The 26828-nt window shown below is 42.6% G+C and overlaps 1 protein-coding gene across 2 annotated transcripts in view; it reads left to right on the top strand.

Moving 5' to 3' along the window:
- Positions 1 to 437: 437 nt before the first annotated feature.
- Positions 438 to 26828, top strand: part of VSIG4 (V-set and immunoglobulin domain containing 4) — a 50926-nt gene continuing 24535 nt past the window's right edge. For both annotated transcript variants that reach the window (XM_077284898.1, XM_077284897.1), the window contains exons 1-2: positions 438 to 583; positions 20529 to 20873. In XM_077284898.1, coding sequence (XP_077141013.1) covers positions 529 to 583; positions 20529 to 20873 — 400 coding nt within the window. In that variant the 5' untranslated portion in view covers positions 438 to 528. The remainder of the gene's footprint in view (positions 584 to 20528; positions 20874 to 26828) is intronic.

Here is a 26828-nt window from a genome sequence, read left to right as displayed (position 1 = left end):
GCAGAAGGCCTGGATGTTGTGATAGCACAGGGTAATCCCTAGGAAGTAAAACATTACAGATATATGAATATGAAGTCCTCCTTCTATTTATACTACTGACTTAAAGACTTTAAGATTGTAAATAACGATTTTCTATTTCTGAGAAAAGTGATTCTGGACACAATGGTGCCATTTACTGTGAACTGTAAACATAACAGTGGAATTGAGCCACTCAAACAAAAGTAGAGTTTTACAATTGTACACAATTATGTGATGTTCAGATTTATTGCAAAAGGTCACAAGTAGCATAAAACCTAAAGTTCCCAACTGTGGTAACCTACAATGGGATGTGTTCATGAATATCCCATATTTTGAAATAGTTAGCAAATATTCTCCATTGCTATCTAAGATGAACTGAGAAAAGGGAAGGAAGTTATAACACTAGAACATTTAATGGATAACATAGAAAGCAGAAAAGGAAATTTTCACGTCCTTCTCGTCATTATAGCATGCGACGTTCTGAGAAGAAGAATAGCGGATAACTGGATCATGGGGCAATTTAAGTGGCTTTTTGTGTTTGTCATTTGTTTTCTGGAAGGCAACGGTGAGTTATAATTTTTATAAATTGGCCAGCAAACAGCTAAGATTTTGAGAATTATTTTTCAATTCTGTTTCAAAGGATTTTTTCATAATCCTTTTTCTAAGGATTGATTTTTATAGATTTTCCTTTCCGGTGTTTGGAAAAAAACTGTTTACTCACAAATTATCCAAATAAATATTAATGAAATATTTAATACATATTTAATACATTAATATTAATATTATTAGAAGTGGTAGTATTGAAGGATTACTTTTTTGGAAAAGCTTTTGGAGACTAAAAGTTGATCAGCCAGAATTAAGTGTCTATAAACCCTGATTTTGGCTGTTACTATGAGTAGATGTTCTTTTACGGTGTTCAGTATATTTGAAACAGTAGAGCATACATGGCAAATGTATAGTTAAACCAGTAAGACTTTTCATGAACATTTCTGCAGCTGATCATAACTGCATCATCCAATTTTTTATCTTCAAAAATGAAACAATAATACTGTTCACAGAGTGTGCCTTCTTGATGGCCAATTCTTAAAAAATCCTCAACATGCAGGAGATGACACTGACTAGACGTATATAGGACCAACAACACGAGTGCTGGTTTATTAGAAGGGAATGAAGGGACCTTGTATGTGAAATATAAGACTGCTCCTCATAGAAAACACAGATAGTAACATAGTTAGCAAGGTTGAAAAAAAGACATTTGTCCATCCAGTTCGGCCTATATTCCGTCAGAATAAATCCCCAGATCTACGTCCTTCTAAAGAACCACACATACTGCACCAGCCATATTGGAAAGATGAAAATGGAAGAAAAGGGCATATGATTGTGAGCAGAAACGTTCTGTTCATGATTATCAGCAGATACATGTTTAGAGAAGACCTTTCACCAATTTTCACATGCTAAACTTGCCACAATATGATTAAGTCAATGAAGATCTAAACAAAATGTATTTTTTATTTCTCCTTTGCAGAGATATAAGCTTGTAAAATTTTTATGCCAATTCACCAAGGAGCGATAGCAAAAATTCTTCCCTGGGGCATTTACTTTTCCCCCTTTATGATATTGTCCAATCATGGGTAGGCAACATCTTGCAGGAAAACAAATTGTCCCCAGAAAAGTTTACGACAGGATTTCTCTGTGTTATATGAAAAGACTCTGTCTAACAAGGTCACCTAGATGTGACTGCTGGTAACTACTATAATTGCATAATGCCCCAGTACCTGGGATAAAAGGAGAGCACTGTATGTGTCATGCTCCTGGCACACTGTACACAGCTCTCATCTCACAGCACTGCCATTTCATTCTTACTATAAGGACACAACAGCGCTGGCAAAGAAAAGCTGCATCTATCCCAGATAGTAAAGCATCATTCCTTGATGAGCGAATGTTATCGGTTATGGTGTTATCCGAACATGCTCAAGTGCAAACTGAGTGACTTCGGCGTGCTCGAATAACATATTCAAGTCCCCGCAGCTGAATGTTCGACAGCCACAACACATGCAGTGATCCCATGTTTGCTAGACAATCCTTGCATGTGTTGCTGCTGTTGAACAGCAGTGAGTAATGCAACCACGGGGACTCGAACATATTTTTCGAGCACACCGAAGACACTTTGTTAGTACCTGAGCATGTTCAGATAACACCTTATCCAAGTACATTTGCTAATCATTACTGTCCTCCTACGCTTTTAGCATCAACAGTGAGATCTATGTGACCTGGTTGGAAACATCAGTCTTACCATATCATACAGAGCAAGCCTCTTTTAAGCTTCTCTGAAGGGGTTTTCAATATTTCTTTACATGTCACTGACTACTTATAATTGGGCAATGTCATGCAGGAGAAAAAGACAAGCAGAAAATGGTGAGCAAGGTATGCTGGCTAAATGTTTGCTATACATAATCCAATGTTGAATTTGGACTGGAGGGTTGCTGTCCATTATTTCAGCATACAGTAAAATGCATTTTTCAAAAGGTTGTCAAGAAGACTATTTTATTAAAGCATTCTGCATTATAAAGCAAAATAATATATTATTTCGTAACATATTAACGCAGATTTGTCACCAGATTTCACAGTCCAATCTACATACATTATTACATAGACTCTAAGAACTGAAGGGGCCGCTATAGTTATGTTGACAAGCCCCATCAGAATACTTGTATTATCATTTTGAAAGTTTTTCATGTGATAAATTGATTATATTTAACGTTGGACAAAAAAAATTCGTGCAAAGCGGGAAATTTTAAAAAGCAATTATACGGCCAGTCTAACCTTCTGGATTTTTAAAGCACACCTACTTTAGCTGGTGCAAGATATCTATTTGTAATGTATGTTGATCTGCAGGAAACATCTCACCCATGTGTGGTCAGAAACGACTATTCGAGCAAACACCATAGCCATTTGAAAGAGGTGGTGCCTTCTTTGTATTTGGAGTGAAATTTTGGCTGGATCAGATTGTAGAGTGCCTTATGAGACTTCTCCACAAGTAACGCAAGTTTTTGAACTACACCCTTCAAGAAAGTTTTCTAGTAGTGTAAGGAGCAATTTGAACCCATAGGTGCATTGCAGAATTTTAGAATATTGGGAACCGAAAAATTACACATCCCACTAAAATGTTGCTTAAGCCCCAATTTTTTTTCCTCTTTCACATAAGGCAGAAAGGAGAAAATGGAATGCATAATGTGTAATACAAATCCACCTGAGTATGTCAATGCTCCAACTGTAGTCAGAAACTAATGTTGGTGCACAATGCAAAGCTCTGAAGGGAAGGAGTGGTGTTTTGGATGGCAGATTTTGTTGGAATGGTTGGCAGAGCACCTGAAGAGCCAGGAAGGCAAAAGAAACCCAAACGTTACCTAATCTTACAAACTACACTCTTTAATGAATTCATGTAGAGGAATAGTGAATATGTTTACACCAGATATCTCATAAGATTTTAGATCATTGAGCCATGAAGATAAAAACATAATTGTTTACCACTAAAATGGTGTTTTATCATTAGATTTTTGAATTTCACATGAAGCAATAGGTTAAGACGCTCCCATAATGTGTTATATAATTACTCTGGAATAAGACTATACCCTATGTGGGGTTGTACAGTACTATTTGTAAACATGGCAGAGTCAGAAAGGAAGCAGCATTATTTGACTTTCATAGCGTAGATTTTATTTAAAGAGTTTGTGAGCTAAAACCTCCCCTCAGGTGACTCCATTTTGGAAGTTACACCTCTCTCGGAGTTCATCTATGGGTCTAGTGACTATTTTAACTTCCCAGTTGTTTTCCAGAACTTAGCATGCAGAGTGAAAATGGCACATATACAACCTTAGTATACAATATCACGCAATGTGACTAGCTTGTGCTTCGACAGAGTCCTCATGTACTGTTAAGTGGGCTCTCCACAACACACATTGATGCTAATTGCTGTTAGGCAGACTGTGGGACTTAGCAGGGATGGGGACATTTGGATTCAAGAGCAAAAATTTTGTTGTGTTTTGTTTTAGAGGGAGGTACATCACTTTTTAGGAACCTTTGTGCTAAAAGTAACACGGAAAGCCCTTATATTTACAATGACAGATGATGGACCTGAGTGGGGTCTCAGTTTTTTGGGTTGAGTAGAAGTCTTTATTGGTACCATTCTGGAGTACATAACATTCTCGATCAATTTTAAGGCTTGGTTCACATTGATCCTGTGCTCTACACTGAACACAAGTCAGGGATTGAGTTATGTCCTGGTTTGTGTCTAAATCTCCAAAGTACATGATTCACTGTAATGAGGTTGTTGAAGTCACTTTGGACTCTGTCTTGCCAATGTTCCAGTGGTGACCATCTTTTTAGAGGTGCACTAAAGAGTGGTTAAGTGCGCTTTTGTATATACCTTAAAAGCTTAAACCACAGGGAAAGAGGCAAAAAGGAGTTTTAAATGTCTCCATCTGCTTCATTATAGTGAAACGTTCCATTGGGGGTTTAATCTGAATCACATTCTTCAGATATTCAAACAGAAACCCTGATGTAAGAGCTCAGCGTAGAGCTCCGGGTCAATGTGAAGCTAGCATTATTGCAATTTTTGGCAAAATAGACAAATCCACACAGCTGTTCAAGAATTGTGTTGGTGTATTTTTTATGCCATTCATTCAGCAGTAAAATTTATTTGACAACTTCTTTCCTTGGATCAGTACAATTAGAGCAAACCCCAATTTTCTCTTTGCTTAGTGTGACACACACAGACATACAATGCAAAGGTTGAGTCAACTTCTCCCCTTTTTATCTGGTTTCAGGAGTTATTTTCATATTGTCCACATCTGTTACTTGCCACAGGTGAGTTTGTACGAGCATCACATGCTTGAAACAAAGCTGTTTATCCACAATTTTGGAAAGGTACCAATAATTTTGTCATACCTTTTTGGGGGTTTTGTTTGAAATGATGTCCAATTTGCCTTTATTTCTCTGGGGGTTTTTTTGTGTTGTTCAAATACACGCAAAGAAAATAAACGTGTATAACAAGACATGTGTAACTGCAACAATTTTCTGGGAGAAATACTTCATTTTCTGGAACAATTTCAAGGGTGTCAACAACTTCAGCCATGACTATATATGTGTACTTTTTTGTTACTTTGCTTTCACATAAAATGTGTGTTAGTGCCAAAACATTTTTCTATAATTTCTTCAGTTTTTTGGAATTTTCACAATTTTTTTGTAATTAGTTTCTCTGTAAGACTTGAACACTGAATAATCTGATTACTGATCTCATGCACTGCAATACTAAAGACAGTGTTATTCAGGAACTAATAGGCCACAATACCTAGCAGACCTTGAGATTATGGTTTTACCTTTGATTCGTATGACAAACATCAGTCCAACGAGTTCGTGTAGCCATGAGTGTAGGGGTTCCAATGAGTGAAAGACAGAACCCCATCACTCTCAAAACCATTTAGTTGCCATGGTCGCTATCAACCATGGCATCTAGTAGGTTAATTAGCCAGGATTAAGCTCGCACAGATCCTCACTTTTGGTGAAAGAGCTCAGCTGACAATTACGCAGAGCTCCTACATTGATTGTGCCGAGCCCAGCTTCTGTGATCACACAATCACCTGGACATATTAGTATGGTCATTTGCAGTAACACCTTGGCAAAAAGGATATTCCAGTACCTCCAATGTCAGGAAGGGTTAAGGTATCACAGAGCACAGATACTGCTCATTTTGGTTGCATCTTTGGCACTATCTCACTCCTTCTTGCTTTCTGTGGAATGGATCGTGTGAGCAGAGGAGAGCATGAGTATATCTCCCGTGAGACTGTAGATGACAAAAGAAGGTCGATGGTGAATAAAATTGTCTGTGACCCGTAGTGTGAGACTAAAGCTTGTGGCCTAGCAGAAGTACCCTCAACTCTGGCCTGTCCTTCAAAACGCACATTCAAGCTCTTGCCACCCCCGGCCTCCTCCAACTCAAAGATATTTCCAGAATCCTTCATTTTCTCATTCTTGAATCAACTAAAATGTTGGTGTGTGTCTTCATCTCCTGCCTCTACTACTGCAATATCCTCCTCTGTGGCCTCCCAGCTAACACTCTTGCACCTCTCCGGTCTGTCCTTAACTCTGATACCCAACTAATCCACCTTTCTCCTTGATTCTCCTCTACTTCTCCCCTCTGCAAAACCCTTGTTTGGCTCTCAATTCCCCAACGTGTCCAGTTCACACTACTAGCGTTGACCTACAAAGCCGTCCATAATCTATCTTCTCCGTATATCTCCGAACTAATCTCCCGATATCTTTCAACATGTAACCTCTGGTCCTCTAAAGATCGACTTCATCTTTTAAGCTCCTCACCCAATCGCCTCCATGACTTCTCCCTAGTATCCCCTATCCTCAGGAATTCTGTGCCCCAACACATCCAATTAGCAGCCACATTCGCAGCTTTCTGACAGAATTTGAAAACCCATCTCTTCAAGCAAAGCTTACAGCCTGCATTGACCCCACTGCTACCTCACCACCACCGGAACTGTCGCAATCCCCCAACCTACTGTCTCCTTCCCCATTATCCTGTATACTTTAAGCCCACAAAGGCTTTCTGTACCAGTCTGTCATTGTAGATTGTTCTCTGTAATTTGTATTTGTTTTTTTATGCAACCTCTTCTCATGCACAGCGCCACGGAACCAATGGTGCTCTAAAAAGAAATAATAATAATAATATTTTTGACTCATTTGTTATCTAGTTTTAGGACTTGCGTGAACATCTGATGTTTTAGGTAGAAATTATGCAGAAAAATGAAATATTCAAGGGTTCACAAACTGTCAAGCATCACTGTAAGACCATTTTCATTGAGCACTGCAAAGAGCTAAGGTTTTTATCTCCAAAGTAAAGTCAATCTTTACAGAGGTAACGGAGTATAAGTCTGGAGATGATGCACCATTCGGCAATAAATTGACCTTGAGAATTCTTTTTAAGGACAATGGAATTGAGATCTGGGTAAAGGGAGTCTGAAAAACCATGTCAGAATGGCTGTATAGATCTCTTTAAAGTTTCACCCTCTCCCAAGACTCACAAAATGCTTATTTATGCCCCTTCATTACAGGGAAACTTTCCATTTTTATGTTTTTAATTTTTACTTCCCTTCTTCCCAAAATCACTTCCCTTTTAATTTTCCCATCAACAGAGCCATATAAATTCTTGTTGTAAGTTGTAATTTTAAATGACTTTATTCACTTTAAAATGTAATGTACTGAAAAATGGCAAAAAAATACATTTGTAAAAATTGTGAAAAAATGCAATTTTACCTTTGATTTTTGGGTTTTGTTTTTACGGCATTAATTATGCGGTAAAAAATGACCTTTCAGGTCAGTATAAATATAATTATGTCCATCTTATAAGTTTTTTTTCTAATTTACTAGTAAAAAAAAATCAGAGTTTGGTTAAAAAATGTTGGTTAGCTTTACCATTTTCTGAGACCCATAACTTTATTTTTTACATCAAAAGAGCTGTATGAGGATTTATTTTTACATGCTGAGCTTATATTTTCATTGATGTCATTTTGGCATATATATGATTTTTTAGCTTTATAATTGCATTTTTATGGGAAGTGCAGCTACGGAGAAAAGATATTTCAACGTTTTTTTGTTTGCCGTTTAACGTATGCTTAAAATAATTTTATATATTGAAATACATTGGACTTTCACCAATGTTGTGATACCAAAATATGTATTTTTATTTCTTTATTTTTTTAAATGGGAAAACTGGTGTGATTTAATCTTTTTTTACATAATTTACTTAAGTTATTTAATCCCAATAGGAAACTTGAACCTGCAATTATTTCATTACTTAACCCCTTCATGACCCAGCCTATTTTGGCCTTAATGACCTTGCCATTTTTTGCAATTCTGACCAGTGTCCCTTTATGAGGTAATAACTCAGGAACGCTTCAACGGATCCTTGCGGTTCTGAGATTGTTTTTTCGTGACATATTGGGCTTCATGTTAGTGGTAAATTTAGGTCGATAATTTCTGAGTTTATTTGTAAAAAAAACGGAAATTTGGCGAAAATTTTGAAAATTTCGCAATTTTCACATTTTGAATTTTTATTCTGTTAAACCAGAGAGTTATGTGACACAAAATAGTTAATAAATAACATTTCCCACATGTCTACTTTACATCAGCACAATTTTGGAAAGAATTTTTTTTTTTGCTAGGAAGTTATAAGGGTTAAAATTTGACCAGTGATTTCTCATTTTTACAACAAAATTTACAAAACCATTTTTTTTAGGGACCACCTCACATTTGAAGTCAGTTTGAGGGTTCTATATGGCTGAAAATACCCAAAAGTGACACCATTCTAAAAACTGCACCCCTCAAGGTGCTCAAAACCACATTCAAGAAGTTTATTAACCCTTCAGGTGTTTCACAACAGCAGAAGCAACATGGAAGGAAAAAGTGAACATTTAACTTTTTAGTCACAAAAATGATCTTTTAGCAAAAATTTTTTTATTTTCCCAAGGGTAAAAGGAGAAACTGGACCACAAAAGTTGTTGTCCAATTTGTCCTGAGTACGTTGATACCTCATATGTGGGGGTAAACCACTGTTTGTGGGCACGGCAGGGCTCGGAAGCGAAGGAGCGCCATTTGACTTTTTCAATGAAAAATTGGCTCCAATCTTTAGCGGACACCATGTCGCGTTTGGAGAGCCCCCGTGTGCCTAAACATTGGAGCTCCCCCACAAGTGACCCCATTTTGGAAACTAGACGCCCCAAGGAACTTATCTTGATGCATAGTGAGCACTTTAATCCCCCAGGTGCTTCACAAATTGATCCGTAAAAATGAAAAAGTACTTTTTTTTCACAAAAAAATTTTTTAGCCTCAATTTTTTCATTTTCACATGGGCAACAGGATAAAATGGATCCTAAAATTTGTTGGGCAATTTCTCCTGAGTACGCCGATACCTCATATGTGGGGGTAAACCACTGTTTGGGTGCACGGCAAGGCTCGGAAGGGAAGGCGCGCCATTTGACTTTTTGAATGAAAAATTATCTCCATCGTTAGCGGACACCATGTCGCGTTTGGAGAGACCCTGTGTGCCTAAACATTGAAGCTCCCCCACATTTGACCCCATTTTGGAAACTAGACCCCCCAAGGAACTTATCTAGATGCATAGTGAGCACTTTAAACTCTCAGGTGCTTCACAAATTGATCCGTAAAAAATGAAAAAGTACTTTTTTTTCACAAAAAAAATTTTTTAGCCTCAATTTTTTCATTTTCACATGGGCAACAGGATAAAATGGATCCTAAAATGTGTTGGGCAATTTCTCCTGAGTACGCCGATACCACATATGTGGGGGTAAACCACTGTTTGGGTGCACGGCAAGGCTTGGAAGGGAAGGCGCGCCATTTGACTTTTTCAATGGAAAATTAGCTCCAATCGTTATTGGACACCATGTTGCGTTCGGAGAGCCCCTGTGTGCCTAAACATTGGAGCTCCCCTACAAGTGACCCCATTTTGGAAACTAGACCCCCCAAGGAACTGATCTAGATGTATAGTGAGCACTTAAAACCCCCAGGTGCTTCACAGAAGTTTATAACGCAGAGCCATGAAAAAAAAAAAATAATTTTCTTTCCTCAAAAATGATTTTTAGCCCGGAGTTTTTTTTTTTCCCAAGGATAATAGGAGAAATTGGACCCCAAATGTTGTTGTCCAGTTTGTCCTGAGTACGATGATACCCCATATGTGGGGGTAAACCACTGTTTGGGCGCACGGCAGGGCTCGGAAGGGAAGGCACGCCATTTGGCTTTTTGAATGGAAAATTAGCTCCAATCATTAGCGGACACCATGTCGCGTTTGGAGAGCCCCTGTGTGCCTAAACATTGGAGCTCCCACACAAGTGACCCCATTTTGGAAACTAGACCTCCCAAGGAACTAATCTAGATGTGTGGTGAGCACTTTGAACCCTCAAGTGCTTCACAGAAGTTTATAACGCAGAGCCATGAAAATAAAAAATTATTTTTCTTTCCTCAAAAATGATTTTTTAACCCACAATTTTTTATTTTCCCAAGGGTAACAGGAGAAATTGGACCCCAAAAGTTGTTGTGCAGTTTCTCCTGAGTACGCTGATACCCCATATGTGGGGGTAAACCACTGTTTTGGCACACGTCGGGGAGCGGAAGGGAAGTAGTGACGTTTTGAAATGCAGACTTTAATGGAATGCTCTGCGGGCGTCACGTTGCGTTTGCAGAGCCCCTGATGTGCCTAAACAGTAGGAACTCCCCACAATTGACCCCACTTTGGAAACTAGACCCCCAAGGGAACTTATCTAAATGTGTGGTGAGCACTTTGAACCCCCAAGTGCTTCACAGAAGTTTATAACGCAGAGACGTGAAAATAAAACATGTGTTTTATTTCCTCAAAAATATTTTTTTAGCCCAGAATTTTTTAATTTTCCCAAGGGTAACAGGAAAAATTTGACCCCAAAAGTTGTTGTCCAGTTTCTCCTGAGTACGCTGATACCCCATATGTGGGGGTAAACCACTGTTTGGGCACATGGCGGGGCTCGGAAGGGAAGTAGTGACGATTTGGAATGCAGACTTTGATGGAATGGTCTGCGGGAATCATGTTATGTTTGCAGAGCCCCTGATGTGCCTAAACAGTAGAAACCCCCCACAAGTGACCCCATTTTGGAAACTAGACCCCCTAAGGAACTTATCTAGATGTGTGGTGAGCATGTTCAACCCCCAAGTGCTTCACAGAAGTTTACAACGCAGAGCCGTGAAAATAAAAAATCATTTTTCTTTCCTCAAAAAAGATGTTTTAGCAAGCAATTGTTTATTTTCACAAGGGTAACAGGAGAAATTGGACCCCAATATTTGTTGCCCAGTTTGTTGTGAGTACGCTGGTACCCCATATGTGGGGGTAAACCACTGTTTGGGCGCACGTCAGGGCTCGGAAGGGAAGTAGTGACATTTGAAATGCAGACTTTGATGGAATGGTCTGCGAGCGTCACGTTGCATTTGCAGAGCCCCTGATGTGCCTAAACAGTAGAAACACCCCACAAGTGACCCCATTTTGGAAACTAGACCCCAAAAGGATCTTATCTAGATGTGTGGTGAGCACTTTCAACCCCCAAGTGTTTCACATAAGTTTATAACGTAGAGCCGTGAAAATAAAAAATAATTGTTCTTTCCTCAAAATTATGTTTTAGCAAGTAATTTTTTATTTTTGCAAGGGTAACAGGAGAAATTGGACCCCAATAGTTGTTGCCCAGTTTGTCCTGAGTACGCTGGTATCCCATATGTGGGGGTAAACCACTGTTTGGGCGCACGTCGGGGCTTGGAAGGGAGGGCGCACCATTTGACTTTTTGAACGCAAGATTGGCTGGAATCATTGGTGGCGCCATGTTGCGATGGAGACCCCTGATGTGCCTAAACAGTGGAAACCCCTCAATTCTAACTTCAACACTAACCCCAACACACCCCTAACCCTAATCCCAACTGTAGCCATAACCCTAATCACAACCCTAACCCCAACACACCCCTAACCACAACCCTAACCCCAACACACCCGTAACCCTAAATCCAACCCTAATCCTAACCCTAATCCCAACCCTACCCACAACTGTAACCCCAACACAACCCTAACCCTATCCTTAACCCTAACCACAAGCCTAATCTTAACCCTATTTCCAACCCTAACCCTAATTCCAACCCTAAGGGTACCGTCTCACATAACGATTTACCAACGATCACGACCAGCGATACGACCTGGCCGTGATCGTTGGAAAGTCATTGTGTGGTCGCTGGGGAGCTGTCACACAGACCGCTCTCCAGCGACCAACGATGCCAAGGTCCCGGGTAACCAGGGTAAACATCGGGTTACTAAGCGCAGGGCCGCGCTTAGTAACCCGATGTTTACCGTGGTTACCAGCGTAAAAGTAAAAAAAAAAAAAACGTACATACTCACATTTTGGTGTCCTTCAGGTCCCTTGCCGTCTGCTTCCCGCTCTGACTGAGTGCCGCCGTACAGTGAGAGCAGAGCGCAGCGGTGACGTCACTGCTGTGCTGTGCTCTCACTTTCCGGCCGGCAGACAGTCAGAGCGGGAAGCAGACGGCAAGGGACCTGAAGGACACCGAAATGTGAGTATGTACGTTTTTTTTTTTTTACTTTTACGCTGGTAACCACGGTAAACATCGGGTTACTAAGCGCGGCCCTGCACTTAGTAACCCGATGTTTACCCTGGTTACAAGTGAACGTATCGCTGGATAGCTGTTACACGCAACGATCCAGCGATGACAGCGGGAGATCAAGCGACGAAAGAAAGTTCCAAACGATCTGCTACGACGTACGATTCTCAGCAGGGTCCCTGATCGCTGCTGCATGTCAGACACAGCGATATCGTATGGATATCCCTGGAACGTCACAGATCGTACCGTCGTAGCGATCAAAGTGCCACTGTGAGACAAGGCTATGGCTATGTGCCCACTTTGCGGACTCGTGTGAGATTTTTCCGCACCATTTTTGAAAAATCCGCAGGTAAAAGGCACTGCGTTTTACCTACGGATTTACAGCGGATTTCCAGTGTTTTTTTGTGCGGATTTCACCTGCGGATTCCTATTGAGGAACAGGTGTAAAACGCTGCGGAATCCGCACAAAATTGACATGCTGCGGAAAATACACAGCGTTTCCGCACGGTATTTTCCGCACCATGGGCACAGCAGATTTGGTTTTCCATAGGTGTACATGGTACTGTAAACCTGATGGAAAACTGCTACGAATTCGCAGAGGCCAATCCGCTGCGGATCCGCGGCAATCCGCTGCGGATTCGCAGCCAAATCCGCACTGTGTGCACATGCCCTAACCCTACCCCTAACCCTAACCCTACCCCTAATTCTAACCCTAATTCTAACCCTAGTTCTAACCCTAACCCTAGCAGAAAAAAAAATAAAAATATTTTATTTATTTTTATTATTGTCCCTATGGGGGTGATAAAGGGGGGTCATTTACTTTTTTTTCATTTTGATCACTGCGATAGGCTATATCGCAGTGATCAAAATACTTCTGAAATGAATCTGACAGCCGGCAGACTCTGCGGGCGCAGTGCGCATGCGCCCGCCATATTGGAAGATGGCGGCGCCCATGGAGAAGCCGGACGGACACCGGGAGGCCGGTAAGTATGTAGGGGGGGGTGATCGAATCACGGGGGGGGGGGGGGACCGGAGCACAGGGAGGGGGCACCGGAGCACGGGGGGAGCGGACAGGAGGACGGAGGAGCGGACAGGACCACTAAGGGGGGCGGACCGAGCACCGGAGCACTGGGGGGGCGATCGGTGGGGTGGTGGGGGCAGATTAGATTTTCCAGCCATGGCCGATGTTATTGCAGCATCGGCCATGGCTGGATTGTAATATTTCACCGTTTTTTTGGGTGAAATATTACATATCGCTCTGATTGGCAGTTTCACTTTCAACAGCCAATCAGAGCGATCGTAGCCACGGGGGGGTGAAGCCACCCCCCCTGGGCTGAAGTACCACTCCCCCTGTCTCTGCAGATCGGGTGAAATCGGAGTTAACCCCTTCACCCGATCTGCAGGGACGCGATCATTCCATGACGCCACATAGGCGTCATGGGTCGGGAAGGCACGGGTTTTCATGACGCCTACGTGGCGTCATGGGTCGGGAAGGGGTTAAGCTAGATACTGCAATATTAAAATCATTAAGTATCTTTATGTGTGCAATGATAAAGCTTAGTTGACAATGCCCTTTAATTTGTCAGCAGAATTTACCTCTGTAGGGCTCAGACACACTGTCGTATACATCGGACCAGTGCTATACGATTTTTTATCGGATAGCAATCGGACCAATGTTATTCGATGGGGCAGTGCTGATGCAAAATTTTTTTGACTGACAGAATCTATTAATGAAAAAAATACCACCATGCTGCGATTTCACTCTGAAATCGGAAGACACTCACCCATTCAAGTCTATGGATATGTGGAAAACATCGGACTGCACTCGGATGGCATCAGTCCGATTTCTGTGGACTCACAGAATGGAGAAGATGGAGAAATCTTCTTCTCAGTCTTCTCCTCACAGTGTTACGATTCTCTTATCTGTGAGAATTGGATCACACTAAGCTGACACTCTAATCAGAGTGCAATCGGAGTGTCAGTAGCATAATCAGTCCCATTCTCTCGGATGACAGAGTCTATGGCCGTCTGACCATGGCCAAACACTAATAACAACACCACACGTGTCTTTTAACATTAACTTCTATCTTCCTAAGTGTATATATAAAGTTCCTTGAATGTTCGTTATTTCACATTGTGGTGTGTTGTGAATTTGGTTTCTGGGCTCCCCCGGTGGTTTCTGGTGGTACTGCACTTATGTGCTTCATCTCCTCTGTTCACCTGTTTCCATCAGGATGTGGGAGTTGTCTATTTAGCCTTGCTCCTCAGTCATTTCTATGCCGGCCAACAATGTTACCAGAAGCCTTTCTGTTGCATGTTCCTGCTCCTAGACTACTATCAGCTAAGTTGGACTTGTAGTCCTAAGTTTGTTTTGCATTTTTGTTCCAGTTCTCTGTGATTGAATATTTCTGAGGCTGGAAGCTCTTGTGAGCTGAAATTGCCACTCTGGTGTCATGAGTTGATATTAGAGTCTTAAAGTAATTTCAGGATGGTGTTTTGAAAGGGTTTTCAGCTGACTGTGAAGTTCCCTTTTCTGTCTTCCTACTATCTAGTAAGCGGACCTCATTTTGCTAAACCTATCTTCATACTTCGTATGTCAATTTCCTCTGAAATCACCGACAATATATGTGGGGGCTACTGTCTGCCTTTTGGGGAAAATTTCTCTAGAGGTAAGCCAGGTCTGTATTTTCCTCTGCTAGGGTCAGTCAGTCCTCCGGCTGGCGCTGGGCGTCTAGGGATAAAACGTAGGCACGCTACCCGGCCACTGTTAGTTGTGCGGTAGGTTTAGCTCACAGTCAGCTCGAGTTCCCATCTTCCAAGAGCTAGTCCTTTTGTATGCTTTACTACGTTCTCTTGCCATTGAGAACCATGACAGTTTGGCCGGCCAAGGGTTAAAATAATTGGCAGAAGAAAGGAGAGAAAAGAAGTCTGCAGAGAATTTTTATTTTTTTTTTCCTGAGTTTGCTCATTAGTTGATTCACTAGCATCTCTGCTTACTGCAGCCTTCGTCTCTCTCTCCTTCTAATCCTTGAATGGTTCTGATTTCACCTGATTAATATGGATCCTCAAAGTTTAGCTACAGGTTTGGATAATCTCGCTGCGAAGGTTCAAAGTTTACAGGATTTTGTTATTCATGCTCCTATATCTGAACCTAGAATTCCTTTACCTGAATTTTTCTCCGGGGATAGATCTCGCTTCCAGAATTTCAAACATAATTGTAAATTATTTTTGTCTCTGAGATCTCGCTCCGCTGGAGATCCTGCACAGCAGGTCAGGATTGTAATTTCCTTGCTCCGGGGCGACCCTCAGGACTGGGCATTTGCTTTGGCACCAGGGGATCCTGCGTTGCTCAATGTGGATGCGTTTTTCCTGGCTTTGGGGTTGCTTTATGAGGAACCTCATTTAGAGATTCAGGCTGAAAAAGCCTTAATGGCCCTGTCTCAAGGGCAAGATGAGGCTGAAATATACTGCCAAAAATTTCGTAAGTGGTCTGTGCTTACTCAGTGGAATGAGTGCGCCCTGGCGGCGAATTTCAGAGAGGGTCTCTCTGATGCCATTAAGGATGTTATGGTGGGGTTCCCTGTGCCTACAGGTCTGAATGAGTCCGCCAGGCGCCTGAATCCTAGACAGGCGCGCTGGTCGTTATTTTTCTCTCGGTTTAATTTTGTGGTTTCTTACCTACCGGGTTCTAAAAATGTGAAGGCGGATGCCCTTTCTAGGAGTTTTGAGCCTGATTCCCCTGGTAATTCTGAACCTACAGGTATCCTTAAGGATGGAGTGATATTATCTGCTGTTTCCCCAGATTTGCGACGGGTCTTGCAGGAGTTTCAGGCAGATAGACTTGATCGTTGCCCGCCTGGTAGATTGTTTGTTCCTGATGATTGGACCAGTAGAGTCATCTCGGAGGTCCATTCTTCTGCGTTAGCAGGTCATCCTGAAATCTTTGGTACCAGGGATTTGGTGGCTAGGTCCTTCTGGTGGCCTTCCCTGTCGCGAGATGTGCGAGGTTTTGTGCAGTCTTGTGATGTTTGTGCTCGGGCCAAGCCTTGTTGTTCTCGGGCTAGTGGATTGTTGTTATCCTTGCCTATTCCGAAGAGGCCTTGGACTCACATCTCCATGGATTTTATTTCTGATCTCCCTGTTTCTCAGAAGATGTCTGTCATCTGGGTGGTGTGTGACCGTTTCTCTAAGATGGTCCATTTGGTTCCCTTGCCTAAATTGCCTTCCTCATCCGAGCTGGTTCCTCTGTTTTTTCAAAATGTGGTGCGCTTGCATGGTATTCCGGAGAATATCGTTTCTGACAGGGGAACCCAATTCGTGTCTAGATTTTGGCGAGCGTTCTGTGCTAGGATGGGCATTGATTTGTCTTTTTCGTCTGCTTTCCACCCTCAGACTAATGGCCAGACCGAGCGAACTAATCAGACCTTGGAGACTTATTTGAGGTGTTTTGTGTCTGCGGATCAGGATGATTGGGTTGCCTTTTTGCCCTTGGCGGAGTTTGCCCTCAATAATCGGGCTAGTTCTGCCACCTTGGTTTCTCCTTTCTTCTGTAATTCGGGGTTTCATCCTCGTTTCTCTTCCGGTCAGGTGGAGTCTTCGGATTGTCCTGGAGTGGATGCTGTGGTGGAGAGGTTGCATCAGATTTGGGGGCATGTGGTGGACAATTTGAAGTTGTCCCAGGAGAAGACTCAGCATTTTGCCAACCGCCGTCGTCGTGTTGGTCCTCGTCTTTGTGTTGGGGACTTGGTGTGGTTATCTTCTCGTTTTGTCCCTATGAAGGTTTCTTCTCCTAAGTTTAAGCCTCGGTTCATCGGCCCGTACAGGATATTGGAGATTCTTAACCCTGTGTCCTTTCGTTTGGACCTCCCTGCATCTTTTTCTATTCATAATGTCTTCCATCGGTCATTGTTGCGCAGGTATGAGGTACCGGTTGTGCCTTCCGTTGAGCCTCCTGCTCCGGTGTTGGTTGAGGGTGAGTTGGAGAACGTTGTCGAGAAGATCTTGGACTCCCGTGTTTCCAGACGGAGACTTCAGTATCTGGTCAAGTGGAAGGGCTACGGTCAGGAGGATAACTCTTGGGTGACAGCCTCTGATGTTCATGCCTCCGATTTGGTCCGTGCCTTTCATAGGGCTCATCCTGATCGCCCTGGTGGTTCTGGTGAGGGTTCGGTGCCCCCTCCTTGAGGGGGGGGTACTGTTGTGAATTTGGTTTCTGGGCTCCCCCGGTGGTTTCTGGTGGTACTGCACTTATGTGCTTCATCTCCTCTGTTCACCTGTTTCCATCAGGATGTGGGAGTTGTCTATTTAGCCTTGCTCCTCAGTCATTTCTATGCCGGCCAACAATGTTACCAGAAGCCTTTCTGTTGCATGTTCCTGCTCCTAGACTACTATCAGCTAAGTTGGACTTGTAGTCCTAAGTTTGTTTTGCATTTTTGTTCCAGTTCTCTGTGATTGAATATTTCTGAGGCTGGAAGCTCTTGTGAGCTGAAATTGCCACTCTGGTGTCATGAGTTGATATTAGAGTCTTAAAGTAATTTCAGGATGGTGTTTTGAAAGGGTTTTCAGCTGACTGTGAAGTTCCCTTTTCTGTCTTCCTACTATCTAGTAAGCGGACCTCATTTTGCTAAACCTATCTTCATACTTCGTATGTCAATTTCCTCTGAAATCACCGACAATATATGTGGGGGCTACTGTCTGCCTTTTGGGGAAAATTTCTCTAGAGGTAAGCCAGGTCTGTATTTTCCTCTGCTAGGGTCAGTCAGTCCTCCGGCTGGCGCTGGGCGTCTAGGGATAAAACGTAGGCACGCTACCCGGCCACTGTTAGTTGTGCGGTAGGTTTAGCTCACAGTCAGCTCGAGTTCCCATCTTCCAAGAGCTAGTCCTTTTGTATGCTTTACTATGTTCTCTTGCCATTGAGAACCATGACAGTGGTGCCAGATATTATAATTACCTGACCTGGCCCGTTCTGCCTATATAACAATGGATCACCCCCACGCAAGGGCAATGGGGTACTCGGCACCGGGTCCTTCGGTTCGGGGAATGTCACGGTGGCCCGACCCGGTCCGTGGCCCCTTGAGGGACGTCCAATAAAGGAAAGAGTTTTTATGGTTTTGGGAAAGGTCTTTAAAGGGGTAGTTCGTGACGCCACCAGTGGTATTCGGTCAGGGTGACCGACGCTGCTTAGGGGTCCACTGGGGTGATGTTATGGCAGCTAGATGGTATACCTTCCCACAGATGAAGTGTATCCCCAGGGCTTCCCAGAAGTGTAGGTGGTGATGGTGGATGATGTAAGGCGCAGTGAAGAACGAGGACACAAGGTTGCAGTCTCTTTACCTTTACTGAATGCTTCAGCATCTACAGTCCAGGGTACAGACCACAGGGTAGGCAGAGTCCAGCCGGTCTGAAGGCAAATCGAGAGTCCCCTTATCCAGGTGGAAATCAGTAGCCTTCCACTAGCGCCTGTGTGTTGTAGTACCTCCCTGCTGAGCTTCTCGGTAAGGTCCTCACAACTCTTGTAGATGTTCTAGATGTTATTTCTTCCTCTCTGTCCCCCAGATGGTATGGATAGGACAGATGGCCTGAGGCTTGTTTATAGGGACCCTAGAGACGCCCCGACCCCCACAAGTTGCCACCGTGTCTTCCTAGGTATTAAGGTCGGGCAGCCAACTTGGAATTGACTGTCCTGCCGGTCTCTGGAGCAAGGCTTGGAGACGGTTGCTCCCTCGGTGTTCCGGCCACAGGCTACGCGCCTCAGAAGGAGGCAACCTATTACAGGGCAGAACTCCTTCTGGTGTTATCTCCTTGTGCTATGACTTTGTTTCTCACCCTCTACAACACAATTCTCTTCGTGTCCATTCTTAGGATGCTGCCGCACATGGGGCAGGTGCAGCTCTGTGTCTTTCTGTCTTGCTAGGCCTCTGACAGGATCCCACCCCTGTCAGGGACCCTCTGTCTGCAGCTCCGATGTTCCTGCTTTCCCCCTGTCTGCCTGACAGGTGTTGCCTGGGCAAAGCCCAGTCAGCTTCTCTCTAACTTTCTATCCAGCCCACCAGTTTTACCCTTCTGTGAGGAGTGCCCTAGTAGATAGGAGCAAGGCTCCCCCTGGTGGTCTGGAGTGTGAAGTGTGATGTAAGGTTTGTGATACCTGGTAGGAAGATCTCCTTTATTGCCATCAGACATAATATCACTCCCCCTGGTGGAAGAATGACATTACTGCAACGACCAGGACTCTGGGGCGCTGCAACAACACCCATAGACATCTTCTCTTGTTCAGCATAGCTCTACAGTTATTATTTCCCGCAATGTTTTTGAATAAGCATATGATATGAGAATGATGCCATTTTTCTGACCCGACCAGGGATACTGCTACACAGGAATGAGACTATGGCTAGTTACAAACAGATCTAACTGTCAGTTGGGCTGTAGTCACACAACCGTAGACTCTCTCTTCCTAGACAATCGGGTCGATAGTGCTAATGTCAATCTGATTAAACTCTGATCCGAGTGTCACCTGTGATGCTAGTCACTACTCACGGACAGGCCGTGAGGCAGAAGAGTACGACATTCCGGGGTCAATACCAAGAGAGTACGTAGATAATCAAGGGAAAAGACAAAGGCGTAAGTCAGGTCACAGTCCAGGGTCAATAACGAGAGATAGCAGATCAAAAGCCGAAGGACAAGACAAAGGGATAGTCAGAACATGATCCAAAGAGTCGGGCAGCAGAAGATCAGAACTCAGAGCAACAGAATCAGGCTAACACTCATCAAGAAGCACAAACTACGTCTGTTAAGTAGCTGGGCAATCACCAGAACACTGAACACCTGTAGAAAGTCCCGCACGCCCCAGTCACAGATTGGACAGCAAAGCTGTCAATCAAGGCACCGAAAGCCCAGCAAGACAGTTTCCATAGAACAGCATAGCAATCATTCACTGAGCGGAGGAATCGTGACATCACTATAGTATACGCCGATTTTCTCAGATGTAGCACACTGTGAGAAGATGGAAAATTAAATTTCTCCATCTTCTCCATTGTGGGAGTCAGATGACATCCAAGTGAAGTCTGATGTTTTCCATGCACCCAAAGGCTTGAAGCGGTGAGTGTCTTCCAATTTCAAAGTGAAACGGCAGCATGCTGTGATTTTTTTTCGCTGACAGATTCTGGTCCAAGAGCTGAGATGAAAGAGAATGTTCTGTGTGCAACAATATAGGTCCATCACATTACAGATGAGACGTAAATTCATTTTCCTTTGAATTGTGTCTTTAATTCTTATTAAAAGCAGTTTGTCATTTTGTCTCCAAATAGCTTCATCTGACCTTACCTTAAATATGAAGGACACTGTGACAGGAGTACGTGGTCGCTCAGTGAACCTTCCCTGTACTTACACTCCCTCAGAAGATGAAGTGGAAAGGATTGAATGGTCTTTAGACTCTGAAGTAATAATTATTCGCATTAAATTACAAGATGATGTCCCACTTACTAAGTTCAGAGAAAGAGTGGCAATATCCAGAGCTCCAGGGGATGTTTCCCTGACTATCAAGAAACTAAGCCTAGATGACAAAGGTCATATCAAGTGCAAAGTCATCTGGAAGAAACCTGATGGGACTTTAATCTCTAAGGAAAATATCACTATTCTGAAAATACTTAGAGGTAAGCTTTTACATTATATAACAAAAAATCTTAGCAATTTCTCAAAGTGCAATTTTCCTGTAAACTAGTAAAAGTAGTTAATCACTACTGCATCTACTACTGGTAACACCAAGCTAATTCAATTTAGGGTGGTAAGACATGAAGACTGTGACAGCAAGGTGTATATTATAAAACGTAACCTAAATGTTATCTAGGGGCATATACTTATATAGCATTTTTATCAAATTTTCCAGAACGACCTGATTTGTGTCTGATCTGTGTTGTCCTGACCTTTGGCTTACTAGTCTAACAACAAGAGTTGCCATTCTAGCAGAGAAGTAGGCACATTTGCAAGGGTAAATTCACACGCTAAGTATTTGCTGCAAGCAAGCAGGAAAAACGTTGCATAAAATACGTGTATATTTTACTGCTTTTTTTATAGCATTTTTTAGGTATTTTTTTAACGCATACAAAATGTAACATGTGCACATATCCTTAGTGTATGTATGCTCAAGCTGTCTACAACTAGGACAACCCCTTCTTGATCAAAATGTTTGGCCCCAATAAAATAAAAAACTTGAACTCATCTCCCGTGCCAGCATGCTCCTGCGGTGTCGGAACTCGGTTTCCCAGGGCCTCTCGTGCGGTTGATGTGACACGTTACCCCCTCGTCCAATAAGCACTGGCATCACTGTCCCACCTATGTACGTATAGAACATGAAGAGGAAGCCAGAGATCAGCTGCAGCCAAGACTTCCTCTTCATGTTCAATCCATGTATAGGCGGGGACAGTGAAGCCAGCGCGGATTGATTGCTGGGGTCATGTGTCACAACAACCACAGGAGAGCCCCGGGGAGAGCGAGTGCCGACACCGTGGGAACAGGAGGCGAGTATAGGCTTTTTAGTTTTATCAAGACCAAACATTTTGTTCAAAAAAGGGGTTGTTCTAGTAGTAGACAACCCCTTTAAGTATTCGCAGAGGACATTTCTACATTGAAAACATGTCTCTTGGCAGTAACAAAGCTGCATAAAATAAATGGACTTTTGCGGATTTGCCTCTTTTCACGTGTTTTTTTTAGGTATTTTTTCCCACTGATTTGAATAGGTGAAAAATGCTGCAAAACTGCTGAAAGAAATTACATCCTGCAAATTTGAAACGGCATCAAATCTGCAAGGAAAAAAGGCACAGCATGTGCATGAAAATCTCATTCACTTTGCTTATATAGTAAAAGGCTGCATTTTTCAAAGCAAAAACCCATAGAAAAAATGTTGGAAAATGCGGCAAAACCATAATATGTAAATAAGCTCTTTCACTCCATTGAAGTCTACAAGAGAGATGAAAATTGGCAAGTGGGTGCCAATGGCTTTCTAGAAAGTCATGAGAAAAACTAAGCACAACCTCAGAATTCTTATCGATGGGCATATAATTAACTGAAAACTTCTAACACTGATTACTCAAGAACCACAAGACGGATTTCTTCACCCCAGGTATCAATTTAATCAGTTTAACAGCGCCAACCTGACAGTGTCTGTAGGTTACTTAGCAAAATCCTGCTGACAGGTTCCCTTTAAATTCATACAATAAAGCCATGAATTCATCATTCTCTTACACCATTCTGGAGGAAGTTTGATCACACTTCTTAACAACGCTGCTCAAGGTCATTGCTCTCTGTGGACATTAGTCTATGCTCGGCTTCCTTAGGGACCCACTACAACATTGTAGTTGGGTTGAGGTATTAACCCCTTCACCCCCGGAGCTTTTTCCGTTTTTTCGTTTTCGTTTTTCGCTCCCCTCCTTCCCAGAGCCATAACTTTTTTATTTTTCTGTCAATATGGCCATATGAGGGCTTATTTTTTGCGGGACGAGATGTACTTTTGAATGATACCATTGGTTTTACCATGCCGTGTAACAGAAAACGGGAAAAAAATTCCAAGTGTGATGAAATTGCAAAAAAAGTGCAATCTCACACTTGTTTTTTGTTTGGCTTTTTTGCTAGGTTCAGCAAATGCTAAAACTGACCTGCCATTATGATTCTTCAGGTCATTACGAGTTCATAGACACCTAACATGTATAGGTTATTTTTTATCTAAGTGGTGAAAAAAAATTCGAAAATTTGCTAAAAAAAAAAAAAAAAAAAAAAAAAAAAAATTGCGCGATTTTCCGATACCCGTAGCGTCTCCAATTTTTGTGATCTGGGGTCAGGTGAGGGCTTATTTTTTGCGTGCCGAGATGGCGTTTTTAATGATACCAATTTGGTGCAAATACGTTTTTTGATCGCCCGTTATTACATTTTAATGCAATGTCGCGGCGACCAAAAAAACGTAATTTTGGCGTTTTGATTTTTTTTCTCGCTACGCCATTTAGCGGTCAGGTTAATCCTTTGTTTTTATTGATAGATCGGGCGATTCTGAACGTGGCGATACCAAATATGTGTATGTTTGATTTTTTTTATTGTTTTATTTTGATTGGGGCGAAAGGGGGGTGATTTGAACTTTTATATATTTTTTATTTTTTTATATATATATTTTTAAACACTTTTTTTTAAATTTTGGCATACTTCAATAGCCTCCATAGGAGGCTAGAAGCATGCACAACTCGATCGGCTCTGCTACATAGAGGTGAAGTACAGATCACCTCTATGTAGCAGAAATGCAGGTGTACTTTGAACGACGACCACAGGGTGGCGCTCAAAGCAATCGGCCATCAACAACCATAGAGGTCTCAAGGAGACCTCTGGTTGTTATGGTAATGCACCGCTGACCCCCGATCATGTGACGGGGGTCAGCGGTGCGAACACCTCCGGCCGTGCGGCCGGGAGCGCTAGTTAAATGCCGCTGTCAGTGCTTGACGGCGGCATTTAACTAGTCAATCGCGATTAACCGCTCACGCTCATTGTGCGCACAAGTCAGCTGTACAAAACAGCTGACATGTCGTGGCTTTGAGGTGGGCTCACCGCCAGAGCCCACCTCAAAGCAGGAGATCTGCCAGCTGACGTACTATTCCGTCAGCTGGCAGAAAGGGGTTAAACTTAATTGTTGTCTTTTTATCACATTCTGATGTAAATTTGCTTGTGTTCTTGGGATCAACTGTCCTGTTGCATGACCCAAATTCGGGCTATGTTTTAGCCTTTGCATAGATGGCCCCACATTAGATTTTAGAATACTTTAGTATACATTAACTCAATGTCTGCAAAGAGCCCAAGTCCTGTGGCTGCAAAATAAGCCCAAATGATCACTTCTCCACCACTTTGCTTGAGAGTTGGTATTAGGTGTCCGTGCTGATGTGCTATTTGGTGTCTGCCAAAAATAGTGAATTTAAAGACTTTGTGTCAGTAGGACTTGGTTCCAAAAATCTTGTGGTTTGCTCAGTGTAGATTTTCAAACTTTATTCATGCTACTATATCCTTTTTAGAAAGTAGAGTTAAACCTTCCAAAAAAGTACCTTCCAAAGAAAAAATTGACCATATCTGACTGGAAATTTTCTCCCAATACCCTCATACCATGCACTGTCCTCCCTTCCCTACTGTATTTTGCTCACTCTCTGATTTTGAACCAGTCACAGAAGAAGAAGTGATCAGGCTCCTTGCATCTTCTCACCCTACTACTTGCACCAGTGACCCTATTCCCTCACATCTCCTCCTTTGCCTTTCCCCTGCTGTTACCCCTCACCTAATAAAAATATTCAACCTCACTCTCTCTTCTGGTATCTTTCCCTCCTCATTTAAGCATGCCAATTCATACATCCATTACGTAAAAAAACATCCCTTGACCAAAACTGTGCTGCTAACTATAGACCTTTCTCTAATCTTCCCTTCATCTCTAAACTCCTCGAACGCCTGATCCACTACCGTCTTATCAGCTATCCGTCACTAAAGTCTATAACGATCTACTAACAGCTAAATCTAATGGTCACTATTCCATGCTATTTCTTCTAGATCTCTCTGCAGCATTCAACATGTGGATCACCAGCTCCTCCTCATTATGATCCACTCCATTGGCCTCAAGGACACCATTCTCTCCTGGTTCTCCTCCTACCTCTATGATCGCTCCTTCACTGTATCTTTTGCTGGCTCCTCCTCTCATCTTCCCCTTACTGTTAGGTTTCCTCAAGGATCAGTCCTAGGCCCCCTCCTCTTCTCTTTGTATACTGCCCCTAATGGACAAACAATCAGTAGATTTGGTTTCCAGTACCATCTCTATGCTGATGACACCCAATTATACACCTCTTCTCCTAACATCACGCCTGCCTTTTTAGAAAACACCAGTGATTATCTTACCACTGTCTCCAACATCATGTCCTCCCTCTATCTGAAACTGAACCTGTCAAAAACTGAACTCCTCGTGTTCTCTCCCTCTACTAAAATACCTTTGCCCGACATTGCCATTTCTGTGTGTGGTTCCACCAATACTCTCCAGCAGCATGCCTGCTGTCTTGGGGTCATACTTGATTCAGAGCTTTCATTCACCCCCCACATCTAATCACTCTTGTCATCTGCACCGCAAAAACCTTTCTAGAATTTGACCCTTTCTTACTTTTGACTCTGCAAAAACTCTTACTGTTTCTCTTATTCATTCTCGTCTTGACTATTGTAATTCTCTACTAATCGGTCTCCCTCTTACCAAACTCTCCCCTCCCCAATCTGTCTTGAATACTGCAGCCAGGATCATATTCCTCACCAACCATTACACCGATGCCTCTTCCTTGTGCCAGTCATTACACTGGTTACCCATCCACTCCAGTATTCAGTATAAACTTATTACCTCACCCACAAAGCACTCCACAGCTCAGCACCACCCTACATCTCATCCCTCATTTCAGTCTACCACCCTACCCGTGCCCTCCGTTGTGCTAATGATCTGAGGTTAAGAACGTAACTGTAGAAAAAATCAGCCCACATAGGGTCTTATCCGATGGACAAAATAAGCGATCTACTGAAATTGCACTAATGCACTGCACTGATAGATCTAATGTAATGACGTATAGATCTCTTTGAGAATATCAGCTGCAGCAGATCCACGGTTCCGTGGGCGACCGTATCAGATGTGAAGAGGTAGAAGGTTTGTGGATGTAATCCGTTCTGCCTATTCAAATGCAGGACCAAAGATATCCAAATGAAGGAAAGTGGTTTTTATTTCAACGTGTTTTGAAGTGACTTCTTCCTCAGGAATAGAACCACATGTGGTCCTGCATTTTAATCAGCAGCACGGATTACATCCACAAACCTTCTACCTCTTCACAATGATCTGAGGTTAACATCCTCAATAATCAGAACCTGACACTCCCGTCTCCAAGACTTTTCACATGCTGCACCAATTTTTTGGAATGCACTACCCAGGTTAATTTGACTAATCCCCAATACCCTCAGTTTTAAGCGTGTACTAAAAACGCACTTTTTCAGACTGGCCTACCACCTCAACACGTTAATCTAAATATGCCTGTGTTGCGCATTCTAAATTTTTACCATAACCAGGTTCCTTGCATCATGCCCTCGTACTCCTTATGCATTTAATAGCCCTTTGTGTCTGTACTTTTACGTATCCTGGCTGATAACCAGTTCATGCAGCATTACATGAACACCCGATTCTTACATTATATGAAAGCAATTGTTACCATCCACCTTTCGTGTCTCCCCTTTTTCCTCATAGTTTGTAAGCTTGCAAGCAGGGCCCTCACTCCTCTTGGTATCTGTTGATCTATGCGTTTATTGTTATGCTGTAATGTCTATTGCCTGTACAGGTCCCCTCTATAATGTAAAGTGCTGCGGAATATATTGGTTCTATAGAAATAAAATTATTATTATTATTACCAAATTTTTTGTTTACAAGACACACTTTTTTCATCCAAATTTGGAAGGAAAATGGGAGTGCGTCTTAAAATCAGGAGTGATCTTATCGAAAGGGGTCGGCAGTGGTGGTGCAGGGTCACAGGAGGCAGGATCGCTACTTCAGGAGGCGGCAAGAGTGCAACATGTCGGTG

The sequence above is a fragment of the Ranitomeya variabilis genome, chromosome 2, assembly GCF_051348905.1.
Source record: "Ranitomeya variabilis isolate aRanVar5 chromosome 2, aRanVar5.hap1, whole genome shotgun sequence".
Classification (NCBI taxonomy): domain Eukaryota; kingdom Metazoa; phylum Chordata; class Amphibia; order Anura; family Dendrobatidae; genus Ranitomeya; species Ranitomeya variabilis.
The sequence above is the reverse complement of the archived record's forward strand: the minus strand, read 5'-3'. Positions and strand labels throughout refer to the sequence as shown.